The 13,397-nt window shown below is 42.1% G+C and overlaps 2 protein-coding genes across 4 annotated transcripts in view; one reads left to right on the top strand and one right to left on the bottom strand.

Annotated features, from left to right (window-relative positions):
* CPB2 (carboxypeptidase B2) overlaps positions 1 to 13,397 on the bottom strand; it is a 48,690-nt gene that overhangs the window by 18,794 nt on the left and 16,499 nt on the right. For 2 of the 3 annotated variants that reach the window (XM_084825964.1, XM_084825972.1), the window contains 2 exons: positions 5,418 to 5,493; positions 21 to 145 (listed from right to left, as the gene is read on the bottom strand). In XM_084825964.1, coding sequence (XP_084682090.1) covers positions 21 to 109 — 89 coding nt within the window. In that variant the 5' untranslated portion in view covers positions 110 to 145; positions 5,418 to 5,493. Of the gene's footprint in view, positions 1 to 20; positions 146 to 5,417; positions 5,494 to 10,353; positions 10,459 to 13,397 lie in introns of those variants that run through there. The other variant, XM_084825956.1, reaches the window with a different exon arrangement.
* The window catches only part of SLC23A1 (solute carrier family 23 member 1), a 62,762-nt gene continuing 54,588 nt past the window's right edge, over positions 5,224 to 13,397 (top strand). Inside the window, exon 1 of the mRNA XM_084825910.1 lies at positions 5,224 to 5,338. Within this exon, the coding sequence (XP_084682036.1) occupies positions 5,287 to 5,338 (52 nt within the window). The 5' untranslated portion in view covers positions 5,224 to 5,286. The remainder of the gene's footprint in view (positions 5,339 to 13,397) is intronic.

The raw sequence follows: 13,397 nt of genomic DNA, 5'->3' as shown, positions 1-13,397 counted from the left end.
CAGGAAATAAAGAATCATACTTGTATAGAATGGCAGATTGGTTAAGTGCAGCTTTCACATCATTTATATCAGATACGTTGACGTAGAAATGTACCTCTTTGTTCTTCATTATGTTCTTGGGTGAATCAGGTTTCCAAAGCACAATCTATTACATTTCCAAAAATATTTGAAATAAATGAATGACAATGGCAAATAGTTACAAGTAGTTACATATGAAAACAGTTTTATTTCTACAGCACATTTTCAGACTGCATTGTACAAACAAAACTTTTCTAAGCAGGGTTATTCTGCCTTCTTCTCCAAAGTTGTGCTCAGTGGAAACTGGTTCTGCAAGTTTGCAGCAAGAGCTTTTATACACTGTTAATTGCTGTATCTACTTTTAGTTTTGTCGCAGAATTGTTGCAGAATTGAGATCTGAGCTTTACACAAAGAGCTCTTCCTTTCTTGCTTTTCCACTACAGAACCTCTACATGGTGCTGTGCTATAGCAGAATAGTGCAAATACACAAGTAAGAAAATACTGTTTCTTTCGCCATCAGAAATAATTTGCCATTTTCCCCGCTCTAAGCCCCCCAGGAAAGTGCTCTTAAAAAAGAAGCAAAATTGAAGGATCATGACATCATCTAAAAAACTCATAAACTGTGAGTAACGAATCATGACTGCACAATAAATGCCTCATGTAGAAAAGCTCCAAAAGTCAGCTATGTGCACAGCGCTGCTCGACATCACAAACTTCACACACACCCCACACACACACTTTCTGTGCTTTTATAAAATAAGACAGCAATAAATGTTTAATTGAATTAACATACATGCATACTTTTTTAAAGTGACACATAAAGTGAAGGTAGCTGTGTTAGCCAAAAGAAAAATTCCAAAAGAAAATGTCCAAAATCCATATAATTGTAATCCCTTCTATCAGGTCAACTCAAAGGTCATAAAATATTGTGCAAGCCTTTTGAGTTCTCCAGAACTCTTCATCAGGCAAGATGGTAAACCACCAGGCCAAAAACAGGGGCAAGTGGCAGGGGAAGTGGCTGATGTTCAATCCATGGAGTCTGCATTTGGTTACAGTCTTAACCAAAGGTTAAGGCTGCAGACATTCAAATTTAGCTCCGTCAGGTATAGAGGTGGTTTTAGGTTGCATCTATGACCCTCCCAAAGGCTGCTGGGAAGAAGAAACAAACAAACAATGGGGGGGATCAACCTTTTTTTTGGCTTTGGTTACCGTCTTGCCCTGAAGAGTTCTGGAGAACTGGAAAGCTTGTACAGTATTTTGGGTACTATCCAATGTTAGTCCTACATAGAACAGACCCATTGAAATGAATTACTTAAGTTAGTCATAACGAACATAAGTCCCATTCATTTGAATGGGTCTACTCTATGTAGGACAAACATTGGATACTAACCTTTGTTTTGACCAAATAAAGGTATTAGGTGATAGGGATTTTGGAAATTTCCTCTTGGAATTTCTTTAAGTCAGGGGTGCAGAACCTTAGGCCTGGGAGGCAAATCCACCTGTCTGGGGTTTCCACAAGGCCATGCCCCCTTCCCATGCTCTCCCCCGATTTCCCCCACCCACTCATAATTTGGTGGTTTCTGGACTTTTGTGCAGTTTTTTCCTCTTTCTAAAAGGTTGAAATGGCTCTCCTAAGGCTTAATTACTGGCAGGAATTGCTTGAAGCTAAAATAGGCTCCCCCTTCATGGATCACTGCCTTGTTGTGGCGAAGGGGCTTGCGTAACTCAGTGAAGCCATAAGCTATGCCGTGCAGGGCCACCCAAGACGGACAGGTCATGGCAGAGAGTTCTGACAAAATGTGGTCCACTGGAGAAGGAAATGGCAACCCACTCCAGTATTCTTGCCAAGAAAACCCCATGGAACGTATCACAAGGCTAAAAGAGATGACGCCGGAAGATGAGCCCCTCAGGTCGGAAGGTGTCCAATATGCTACTGGGGAAGAGCAGAGGGTATTTCCAAGTAGCGCCAGAAAGAGTGAAGTGGCTGGGCCAAACCCGAAAGGACACTCAGCTGTGGATGTGTCTGGTGGTGAAAAGAAAATCCGATGCTGTAAAGAACAATATTGTTTAGGAACCTGGAATGTCAGATCAATGAATCAAGGTAAGCTGGAGGTGGTCAAACATGAGATGGCAAGATTGAACGTCGACATCTTGGGAATCAGCGAACTAAAATGGACAGGCATGGGCGAATTTAATTCAGGTGACCATCATATCTACTATTGTGGGCAAGAATCCCTTAGAAGAAATGGAGTAGCACTCATAGTCAACAAAAGGGTGGGAAAAGCAGTACTGGGGTACAATCTTAAAAATGATAGAATGATCTCAGTACGAATCCAAGGCAAACCATTCAACATCACAGTACTTCAAGTCTATGCCCCAGCCACTGATGCCGAAGAAGCTGAGGTTGATCGGTTCTATGAAGACCTACAACACCTTCTAGAATTAACACCAAAAAAAGATGTCCTCTTCATCATAGGGGATTGGAATGCTAAAGTAGGAAGTCAAGAAATCACCGGGATAACAGGCAGGCATGGCCTTGGTGTACAAAATGAAGCAGGACAAAAGCTAACAGAGTTTTGCCAAGAGAACATGCTGATCATAGCAAACACTCTTTTCCAACAGCACAAGAGGCGACTCTACACATGGAAATCACCAGATGGTCAATATCGAAATCAGATTGATTATGTCCTTTGCAGCCAAAGATGGAGAAGCTCCATACAGTCAGTCAAAACAAGACCTGGAGCTGACTGTGGCTCAGATCATGAGCTGCTTCTTGCAAAATTTCGGCTTAAATTGAAGAACGTAGGGAAAACCACTAAACCGTTCAGGTATGACCTAAATCATATCCCTGATGAATATACAGTGGAGGTGAGGAATAGATTTCAGGGATTAGATCTGATAGACAGAGTGCCTGAGGAACTATGGACGGAGGTCCGTAACATTGTTCAGGAGGCAGCAACGAAATCCATCCCAAAGAAAAAGAAATGCAAGAAAGCCAAGTGGCTGTCTGATGAGGCTTTACAAGTAGCTGAGGAAAGAAGGGAAGCGAAAAGCAAGGGAGAAAGGGGAAGATATATCCAACTGAATGCAGAGTTCCAGAGAATAGCAAGGAGAGACAAGAAGGCCTTCTTAAATGAACAATGCAAAGAAATCGAGGAAAACAACAGAATGGGAAAGAGTAGAGATCTCTTCAAGAAAATTGGAGATCTCAAGGGAACATTTTGTGCAAAGACGGGCATGATAAAGGACAAAGAAGGCAGGGACCTAACAGAAGCAGATGAGATTAAGAAGAGGTGGCAAGAATACACAGAAGAACTATACAGGAAAGATCTTAATGTCCCTGATAGCCATGATAGTGCGGTCACTGAACTTGAGCCGGACATCCTCGAGAGTGAAGTCAAGTGGGCCTTAGGAAGCATTAGTAACAACAAAGCTAGCGGAGATGACAGTATTCCAGCCGAGCTATTTAAAATTCTAAAAGATGATGCTGTTAAAGTGCTGCATTCAATATGCCAACAAATCTGGAACACTCAACAGTGGCCACAAGACTGGAAAAGGTCAGTTTACATTCCAATTCCAAAGAAGGGCAACGCCAAAGAGTGTTCAAACTACCGCACAATTGCGCTCATTTCACATGCCAGCAAGGTGATGCTCAAAATCCTACAAGCTAGGCTTCAGCAGTATGCGAACCGAGAACTACCGGAAGTACAAGCTGGGTTTCGAAGAGGCAGAGGAACTAGAGATCAAATCGCCAACATTCGCTGCATCATGGAGAAAGCAAGAGAATTCCAGAAAAACATCTATTTCTGCTTCATTGACTACGCTAAAGCCTTTGATTGTGTGGATCACAACAAACTCTGGCAAATTCTTAAAGGGATGGGAGTACCAGACCACCTTACCTGTCTCCTGAGAAACCTGTACGAGGGTCAAGAAGCAACAGTAAGAACCAGACAGGGAACAACCGATTGGTTCAAAATTGGGAAAGGAGTACAACAAGGCTGCATATTGTCGCCCTGCTTATTTAACTTATATGCAGAGTACATCATGAGAAATGCCGGGTTGGATGAATCACAGGTTGGAATTAAGATTGCTGGGAGAATTATCAACAACCTCCGATATGCAGACGATACCACCCTAATGGCAGAAAGCGAAGAGGATCTCAAGAGCCTCTTGTTGAGGGTGAAAGAGGAGAGTGCAAAAGCTGGTTTGAAACTCAACATTAAAAAAACGAAGATCATGGCATCTGGCCCTATCACTTCCTGGCATATTGAAGGGGAAGAAATGGAAGCAGTGACAGATTTTACTTTCTTGGGCTCCAAGATCACCGCAGACGGTGACTGTAGCCATGAAATTAAAAGACGCTTGCTCCTTGGGAGGAAAGCTCTGGCAAACCTAGACAGCATAGTAAGAAGCAGAGACATCACCTTGCCGACAAAGGTCCGTCTAATCAAAGCTATGGTTTTCCCAGTAGTAATGTATGGCTGTGAGAGCTGGACTATCAGGAAGGCTGAGCGCCGAAGAATTGATGCTTTCGAACTGTGGTGCTGGAGAAGACTCTTACGAGTCCCCTGGACTGCAAGGAGGTCAAATCAGTCCATCCTAAAGGAAATCAACCCTGAGTGCTCATTGGAAGGACAGATACTGAAGCTGAAGCTCCAATATTTTGGCCACCTAATGCGAAGAGAAAACTCACTGGAAAAGACCCTGATTCTGGGAAAGACTGAAGGCAAAAGGAAAAGGGGACGGCAGAGGATGAGATGGCTAGATAGCATCACGGATGCAATGAATATGAACTTGAGCATGCTCCGGGAGAGAGCGCAGGACAGGAAGGCCTGGCGTGCTATGGTCCATGGGGTCACGAAGAGTCGGACACGACTGAACGACTGAACAACAACAACAAAATAGGCTCATATTTTGGCCCTGCCCCCTTTTGCCTTCAGCCCTGCCCACCCCTGGAATGAGAGCTTCTCCAGAGTGGAATTTGGCCTTCAGGCTGAAAGGGGTTCTGCACCCCTGGTTTAAGTGGACAGCCTAGAAGCGTGAGGGATGAGGAAAGACTGACAACTAAATCAGCATGTGAATCACTGGTAAGCACATCTCTCAGTTTCATGGGGTGGGGTGGGAATCTAGGCTCATACTGAAGGAAAAGAATCTTGTGCAACTCCTGGTTTGGTGTTTCATTTGAATGCTGTGCAACAGGAGAAAATGGCATGCTAGGAAGGTCTCTCATTGCCTCTGTTCCTTGGAAGATACAAGAACCGGCATGATATGAAAAAAGGTGTCTCTGTGTGTGTGCATGTGTGTATCTCTGTGAGAGACAGTGAGTACCTTCTTTTCTTGCATATGATTGGGGGAGGTTGCATTAATTGCAATGCTCATGGTTTGCCAAAAGCTATTACCTCAAATGTAGTGGTCAAATTCTGAAGGAATTCAGCTTGTCTGTCTGATCGTGGAAGAGCCCACAAAACCTGGTCACTGGGAGAGAGGGAGAAAAAAGGGGATGATTGTTAGGATAAAAGCTGCAAGAAAAGAAACCATCAGAGATTACCATTCTAAGTGGCAGAGGGACCCCTACTGTGAGTAGAACACAAAAGGCATAGCAGGGATGTTTTTAGGAGCTCTGAACCAGCCAAACACGTTTTAGAGAACTGCCACAGTCCTGTTAAACTGGTCATGAATGTCAAACAGGTGTGTCCAAGAGTGGATGTCAGGCAAGGATAAGAAATACTGCACAACAATGTCTGGATTCTCAGCCAAACTCACATGGCTCCTTCATACGTTATGTTTTTAGCATGTGCATCCTAAAAACTAGGCCTCTGGCCACTTTAGTTGGTGCATCAGTCAACTAAAGCTTAATTCTTATTGACTTCAACATTATTTTAACAACCTGTGTGGAGAACTGCAGTTTTAAGTGATTCATTGCCAGGGGCCAGTTTTAGGGCATTTTTACACGAAGCATTTATCATGCTCGTGGTTGTTCACTCATGGAAGTTCATGGGTCATTTTCATGACATCATCAACCTCCAGTACCTCTCTTGTCATTTTCTAGGTTTATTCTGCCATTTAAAAAAACACCGAAAATGCAGTAACAACAACAAAGCCCCTGCCAAAAATTGCATCAAAGAGGTGGTATACTTTAAGAATTGCACAATATTTTAGAAATCTTGCAGCGCTATCTACTGGCTATATAAATGAAACATATAGAATATGCCCACAAAGGGACTGGGAAAAACAAGTTGCGGGGAGGGGCATGTATTGCGCCCATTACAAACCTGCAAAGACTCCGGAAGACGAAGCCCTGGTAAAAAAAATTGTGTGATTTTTTTCTTAATGTAAAGAGGCTCTTAATCAGTGGGGTGCACACATTTCATTTTCAAGGTTCTTTTTGTTCCAGTGTGTTATTACAATAGGAAATGGAAAAGACAACACTGAAAAGATTGTCTTTCTTACATTTAGTGTGCCCTTGGGATTAAGTACACATGTATTGTGCAAACATCCAAGTCTTTAAAACGCACACATTCATCTCCTGTAATGTGTGACATGGCCCCTGCTGTTGCCAATTCCCTGGATTCTGTCTCCTAGAGGGGAAAACTCTTGCCACTTTCCTGGCACATGTAAAGAGCTGGTGTAGCGTAGTGGAGGCTGGTGGTTCCGATTTCACTGGGGCTGTGAATCCATTCCGGGTGTCAGTCAGAACCAGCCAGAGCTCTAAAAGAGCTATCCAAGGTGCAGAATAAGTTCAGCACTTTGGATAGCTCCTTTAGAGTTCTGGCTGGTTCTGACTAAAACCCATAATGGATTCATAGCCCCACTGAAGTCAGAGCCACCAGCCTCCCCTGGGTGTAGCACAGCGGCTAGAGGCTTGAGCTACAAATCAACAAGTCCCTACTTTGAGTCTTACCTCTGCAGTGAACACACTAGGTGGCCTTAGGCAAGCTATTCTCCCCCCATCAGCCCCCCATCTCTAATATGAGGGATGATAATATTGGCTTGTCTTACAGGGTTGCTGTAAGAATTTATGTGAAGCATTCTGAACACTTGAAAGCTCTATACAAATATGTGTTGTTGTTGTTGTATTTGTTGCACTGCCATGTTTTTATGTGTACTCATGAACATTTTTTGCTCATACATGTTAAAAATACAATGAGTGAGGAGGCTTAAGAACGTGCCCTTGTGACAAAACTGTTTGTGCTTATAATGTCTATAATGGGCAGTGGTGCTATGACAAACAAACAAACCCCTCTTCTGATATTACTCCACAGTGCCCCCTAGAGCATCTGGTATGTTGGCATCATACCAGGATGCCTAAACAGGCTTATCTCATTTCTCTTTTCCGATATTGCATCTAAAACCGTAAGCTCTTTTTTTGAATTGGCTAACTGGTTCCAGCCAGCTGGGTGTTCCGAGATGTACATTATTTGTTAGGAAGGTGGGTCTAGCCACTAAGTAATTTTCTGATTTCCTGGCTAGACCAGTGACATCAGAAATGAAGGCTATCACATCATTGGACAAAACAAAATGGTCGTAAGACTGCGATTCATGCTTTTTAGATTTTTGTCGAGTCCTGTGTTTCTTGGCTTTGGGCAAGAAAATCCAAAGCACCTTTAAAATTTGTTTTCCTAGGGCTGTGCTGAAGGGAACGGCCCTTAGCAGTAGGGCTCTGAAACTCCCCAAGCAGCTGGACAGACTAGGGGGTGTGTCAGGATGTTCATCAGGACTGACGGCAGCCTATCTGTAATTCTTTTTTTGGGAAACCCTTGTAAAGAAGGGGTCCACCAATACGAAATGTTATTCCCCCTCCGAAGCACAGAGAGGTTTTTTATTGGGCGCATACAACATCACGGGTTGTAGTCAATGATGTCCTTACACCAGTGGAACAGATACCACTAGTGGATTGAATTACCCCTCCCCATGCAATCTTTCTTGGCCCTTCAGATCTGCTGTGGAGGGTGTGGGGATCCTCCAGAACAAATTTGGGGTGTGTGCGGGGGGAGGGCTGCAGTGGGGAGGAGTGGAAGGCAAACGTCCATTACATGAGCAGAAGTCATTTGCTTAAAGCCAGTTTTAGCCCAATATCTGGAGAAATGTACCTTTATTTCCCGCTAGAATTGTATTTTATTAACCCTATTCTAAGTATATTAAGAGCAAAAACCAGCCTATTCATTGGCTTGAAGTCTTATCCAAAAAGATAGTTAATTAACTGGTCCCTCTACAGAGGAAGGGCTCTACAGTTGGCTTTGGATTAGACAACAGTTCTTAACCACACTCCCATATAAATGCATTAGTACTTAACCTTATGACTCATGGCTGAATGAAGTGTCCATTGTGTGAAGTGTCCATTGTGTGAAGTGTGAAGTGTCCATTGTGTGAAGTGTCCATTGACGAACATTGTTTCTGAGGTGATGTAAAAGTTCTATCTGCTGTGTACTGTACCTACGAATGAGCTATTCATATATCAAAGTATCATTTGATGTTGTAGTCATGAAGTGAAGAACATTCATCAGTGAGCCAGCACTAGGAACTTCAGTCTAAAACTGCTATCTTAAATATATAAATGAGTTAAACGTAAAATCACATAAGTGGGCTTCCCCGTGTTGTCCTCCTCGCTGCAGCCCCTCCCCCTCACTGCAGGATCCCTCTGGAGAAGATTTGGAGGCTGATGTGCAGGGAACTGCAGGGGGAGGGGAAATCTGTTCTGCCAGCAGTTTCTGTTCTACTGGTGGACAGTCAGTATGTGTGTGTGTGTGTGTGTGTATCCTGTGTCACTTTTTACCTCACAGTGAGTAACCATGCCAACCCCATTCTTGGGCAATCATTGCAAAACACAATCCTACACAGGAAGAATAGGCCTAAATTACAAGATTAAGACTGCAATCTTAAGCACACATACTATTTCATTTCATTCATTATACTTCTATACTGCCCCATGGCCGAAGCTCTCTCAGTGGTTCACAAAAATTAAAAACCATTAAAATACATTATATAAAATATAAAAAAACCTTTCATGGAAGGATGTAAAACAGATAGCACACACAACATTTATTTAAAACATACGAGACCAGGGGTCCCCACCATGGTGCCCACAGGGACCTCCAATGGCGCCCATGGAGCTCTTCCCTCCCTGTCCCCTTTTTCAAAAATTATTAAGAAAAACTTTGGAAACTTTTCGGGCTTTCTTCTTTCTCTCCCTTTCTAGCCTCTACTCCTTTGCCATGCTATTTCCCTCTCCTCACCCTGCAGCCTCGCTATTTTTCTCCCCCAGCACCACCTCTTTAGCTCACTTTTTATTAGCCAGGCCAGCACAGCAGCTATTGACTGGCCACATCCACCTTGAGAGCCATTTTGTGGTGGTGCCCACAGCAGTTTCTCAAATTCCCAAATGTGCCCACGGGTCCAAAATGGTTGGGGACCCTTGTACTAGACAGTAAGACTTACTGAATTCAGTGCTATCTTATACACAACTACCTGGAATTAACCCCCTTCAAGTAAACATGAATAGGGCTGTGCTGTAAATTTATGAGACTGTGATTTTAGAATCTATGCATTATATTATTGTTCATATACTACATAATCTTGAGGAAGTTGTACACTTGCCCTCTGTCTATGTTTGTCCATATTTATGAGAATATACTATTGATTTGTTTGGTTAGTTTTACGTGAGATTTAATATCTGAGTTTATCAAATCTCAGTTTTTGAAGTCCATGTAGTGACATATCAAAACATTATTCTGAGCCTGAATGTCAGAAAGTGTTGAAGACGTGGACTGTTTAATCTCTGGCATATTTTTTTTTTATGTTTTTCTCATGTGTTTTTGGTCTCAAATTAATAAACCTGTCTTTCCCTCTGAAAAAATAAAACATGTTACTTTTATACCAGGTATATTATAATAGCAAAAACAAATAAGAATAGATCGTTCTTTCAGAATGTTCTCTGTTTCAAAATGAGAGTTACTGTTTTAGGATCATACTATAAAAAAACACACCTTGCTTTAGGGCTGCAATTCTATAGCCATTTGCTTGGAAGTAAGCGCTATTGAACTCTATGGTGCTTACTTCTGAGCAGACAGGTATAGGACTAATCTGTTAGTCTTAATCGGCCACATATCAGTATTGAACTAAACTGATTTGTAATTTGACCGTGCCAAATATTTCCCATTATGAGAAACATCTAAGGATGTATGTTTCCCAGATCATATTATACCGATCTGTACATGCTGTTTTAAAAGCTATAAGCATACTTGGCTATCTGCCTCATGTTGGTTTCAACCATTTGGGAGTATGCTTTTGTTCTGTGCAATTATTTCCCATCTTTCTCACTAGAAAATAAATACTTACCTCTGGAGAGCAGAAACATACTTCTTTTGACTGAAGACAGATACTGTACAGATTAAAAGGAAAAATTTCATAGCGGCCATTTGCAATGGAACCAAGTGAGACAGTGAAGGTTCAGGACCTACATTGTTGATTTTCTAAAGTCTCTGTTGAAAGAGTGGTTAAAATTTAATATTCTTTCTGTAACACCCCCACCCTCAACTCCCATTCCCTGAGACCACATCAGAGGGATTTAATTCCTTTATAGTAAGAATTCTTAAAACGTGAAGAATATCTCCACATACAGGTTTGAGCAGTAACCATGGGGAAAACAAATTCCTCCCTGACACCCCTCCCACTTACATGTTATGCCTCTCCTGATTTGGCCAGAAAGCAAAGTAACCTCTCCTCTTATTTATTTAAAATATTTATATGTCACCTTTCTCCTTGATATCAGGCCACCAAGTAGGCTGACAATAAGTGTAAATTAACACTTAGTAATAGAAACTTTTTGAAAGGCAAAAACAACAAAAAAGACTGTGGCCCTTCAATGTCTAGCAAATTTATTATGGCATCTGAGGAAGTAGACTCGAGTTCACAAAAGCTTGTGCCGTGATACATTTCCTAGTCTTTAAGGGGGCCACAAGATGCTTTCTTGGGTTTTCTGAAACAGATGAACACAATAGCTCCTCTAGAAATGTTTTAAAGGCAATGACATGAAAACTTAGAGAGAGTATCAGTGCTGAGATGGGAGCTGAGAACGGACTGAAAGTAAGAACAGGACCAAGAGCACAATCCTATGCATGTTTAGACAAAGAAGTCCTATACCTCCTAGCATTCCCCAGCCAGCCTTGCTGGCTGGGAGAGGCTACGAGTTGTAGGACTTTTTTCTGTCTAAACATGCATAAGATTGCATTCTAACAGCACCATCTTATACATGTCTGTTCAGAAATAACTCCCATTGAGTTAAATGGGACTTATTTCTAGGTAAGCATGTAGCTTAAGGCACCTGAAGGAGAAAGGGATAAATTGAATAAGAGGCATAGGAAAAGCCATGGCCAGAGCAGACAAATATCTGCATAAGAGTGAAGTAATGACACATGACCCTGTTGGGGAATGGATTCATTTATTTAAAGCATTTTAGCCCACTCTTTAGCCAAAATGGCTCCCAGAGTGGCTTACTAGCAATATAACTAAACAGTCCCTGTCCACAGGCTTACAATCTAAAAGACATGACACAAAAGGAAAAAGGAATGGCGAGGGAAGAGGAACAAAAACGAGGTCAGGAACAAATTCTCATTAAATAGTGGTTCCTATAATGACCAGCTGGAATGGAAACAGTTCAGGGAGAGGAGGTGCCTGATGAAGCTGGTCTGCTTTGCATCTCCTTCTGCTGCAGCCTGATGGAAATGCTGCTGCATGGTGACAGCTGAGTGAGAAGCCCAAATGGAGCTGGTCTTCCTCCTTTTTCCCTCTGCTACATTCCTTCTGGTCCCAACAGAGCACACAACTGAAGTGTAAGAAGAAGGAAGGGTGGTGCCAGTGAGAGCAAAGAAGGCTAAAGTAAGAGAAGTCGAAAACAAAGAGGGAGAGCAAGGCTGATGAGAAAAAGGAGAAAAAACAGAGAAGTCACAAAAGAGACTGGGCAGAAGAAGAGGAAGAAGAGTCATCATCAAAACCACAGCAGTGGAGAGTACAGAAAATAAGGAAAAGGAAAAGAAGAATACTAAAAAGTTGCCAGAAGTTGATTAAGAGGAGGAAATCACAATCTCCATGTATGGCTTGCGTCACATTTGTGTTTCCTAGAGCATTTGCTTCTGAAATAGAATGTGCCTCATGGTTAGGCAAAGCTGAGGATGCTATATACTTGCCTTGGGGGGATGTTCTCCCTTAATATTCAGTTCTTTAGTGTCTTCATTATACCCATGCCCTGACTGTAACATTTTTGAGAGGTTGCTTATACATGAAAAGCAATATATAAATGTTTGTGTGAAATACATACATGAGATTAGAGAATGTATAAGGAAAGTAAGGGCCTGGCTAGATATGACACGGGAGAACAATGGCTAGGATCCCCCATCATTTTTAAAGGGTTAACAGCAGCCAAATAGCCTGAGGCAGGATTAAAGTTTTCCTCTGAAAGCTCCCCTGAAGCTGCTCTTTAGCACACAGACCAAAACATGAAGTACCATATGGGCAGAGTTGAAATGCTCCCCCCACCCCCTGCAAGCTTGGGCAAGTCACTATTTTGAACTCTTACTTCTGCAAAATAGGAATAATACCTATTCCACTAGGTTTTTGTGATGATGAAACAAATAACAATGGTAATGCTTAGTAAAACATTTTGCAACATGAACAGCACACCATAGCAAGACCAGAATTTGTCATGCCATGCTGAAAACGTCTTCCACATTTTTTTTTTTTACCATTATCATTCAATTTCATAGAAAAGGAATTGCTTCTGAAAAGAAATTCAAAGGAGAAGAAAATTTTGGAAAAATTCTCATGGGTTGCGGCCAGGGTTCTTGTGCTTACCTTACTTATGAGTGTGCACAGGTGTCCTGTTTTTCACTGTACAGTCATCTCTCCAGTAGCCTGTAACCTCCTTGACTTCTCACACTTAAGTTATAGCCCAGGGGAAGACATTAGGAGGTAATTCCTTCCAGAGGGCTTTTTCAGTTCAAGAAGTAAAAGTAAGCCAAGGAGGCAGCAGAGCAATCGAGAGACGTGTAATAGAAAGAAAAATATCAACACACAGCACCCTTAGTCACCTTGCAATGATTAGGTAACCTCAAAAACACCACCAAAATAAATTCAGAATAAATTATAAAATGTCCTGAGAATAAGGAAGAAAAATGAAAGCCTCTTTTGTGAGGGAAGAAAACTTACAGGAAGTCGGAGGACAGATTTTGGCACAGAACTAGCTCCACTTCTTCCTTGGAGCTTGATGCAACACTGCCCTCACGCACACTGGCTACAGGGCTTCCGGAGAAGTAGTGGTATTATAAGCAACAAAATGTATCCATAATCACCCCCTCAGAAATTTAACCTTTGGAAGATCCTGGGGA

The sequence above is a fragment of the Heloderma suspectum genome, chromosome 1 (genome assembly GCF_057233095.1).
Source record: "Heloderma suspectum isolate Gila_16-S chromosome 1, 16-S_ref, whole genome shotgun sequence".
In the NCBI taxonomy this organism is placed as follows: Eukaryota; Metazoa; Chordata; class Lepidosauria; order Squamata; family Helodermatidae; genus Heloderma; species Heloderma suspectum.
This window is presented reverse-complemented; position numbering and strand designations above follow the sequence as displayed.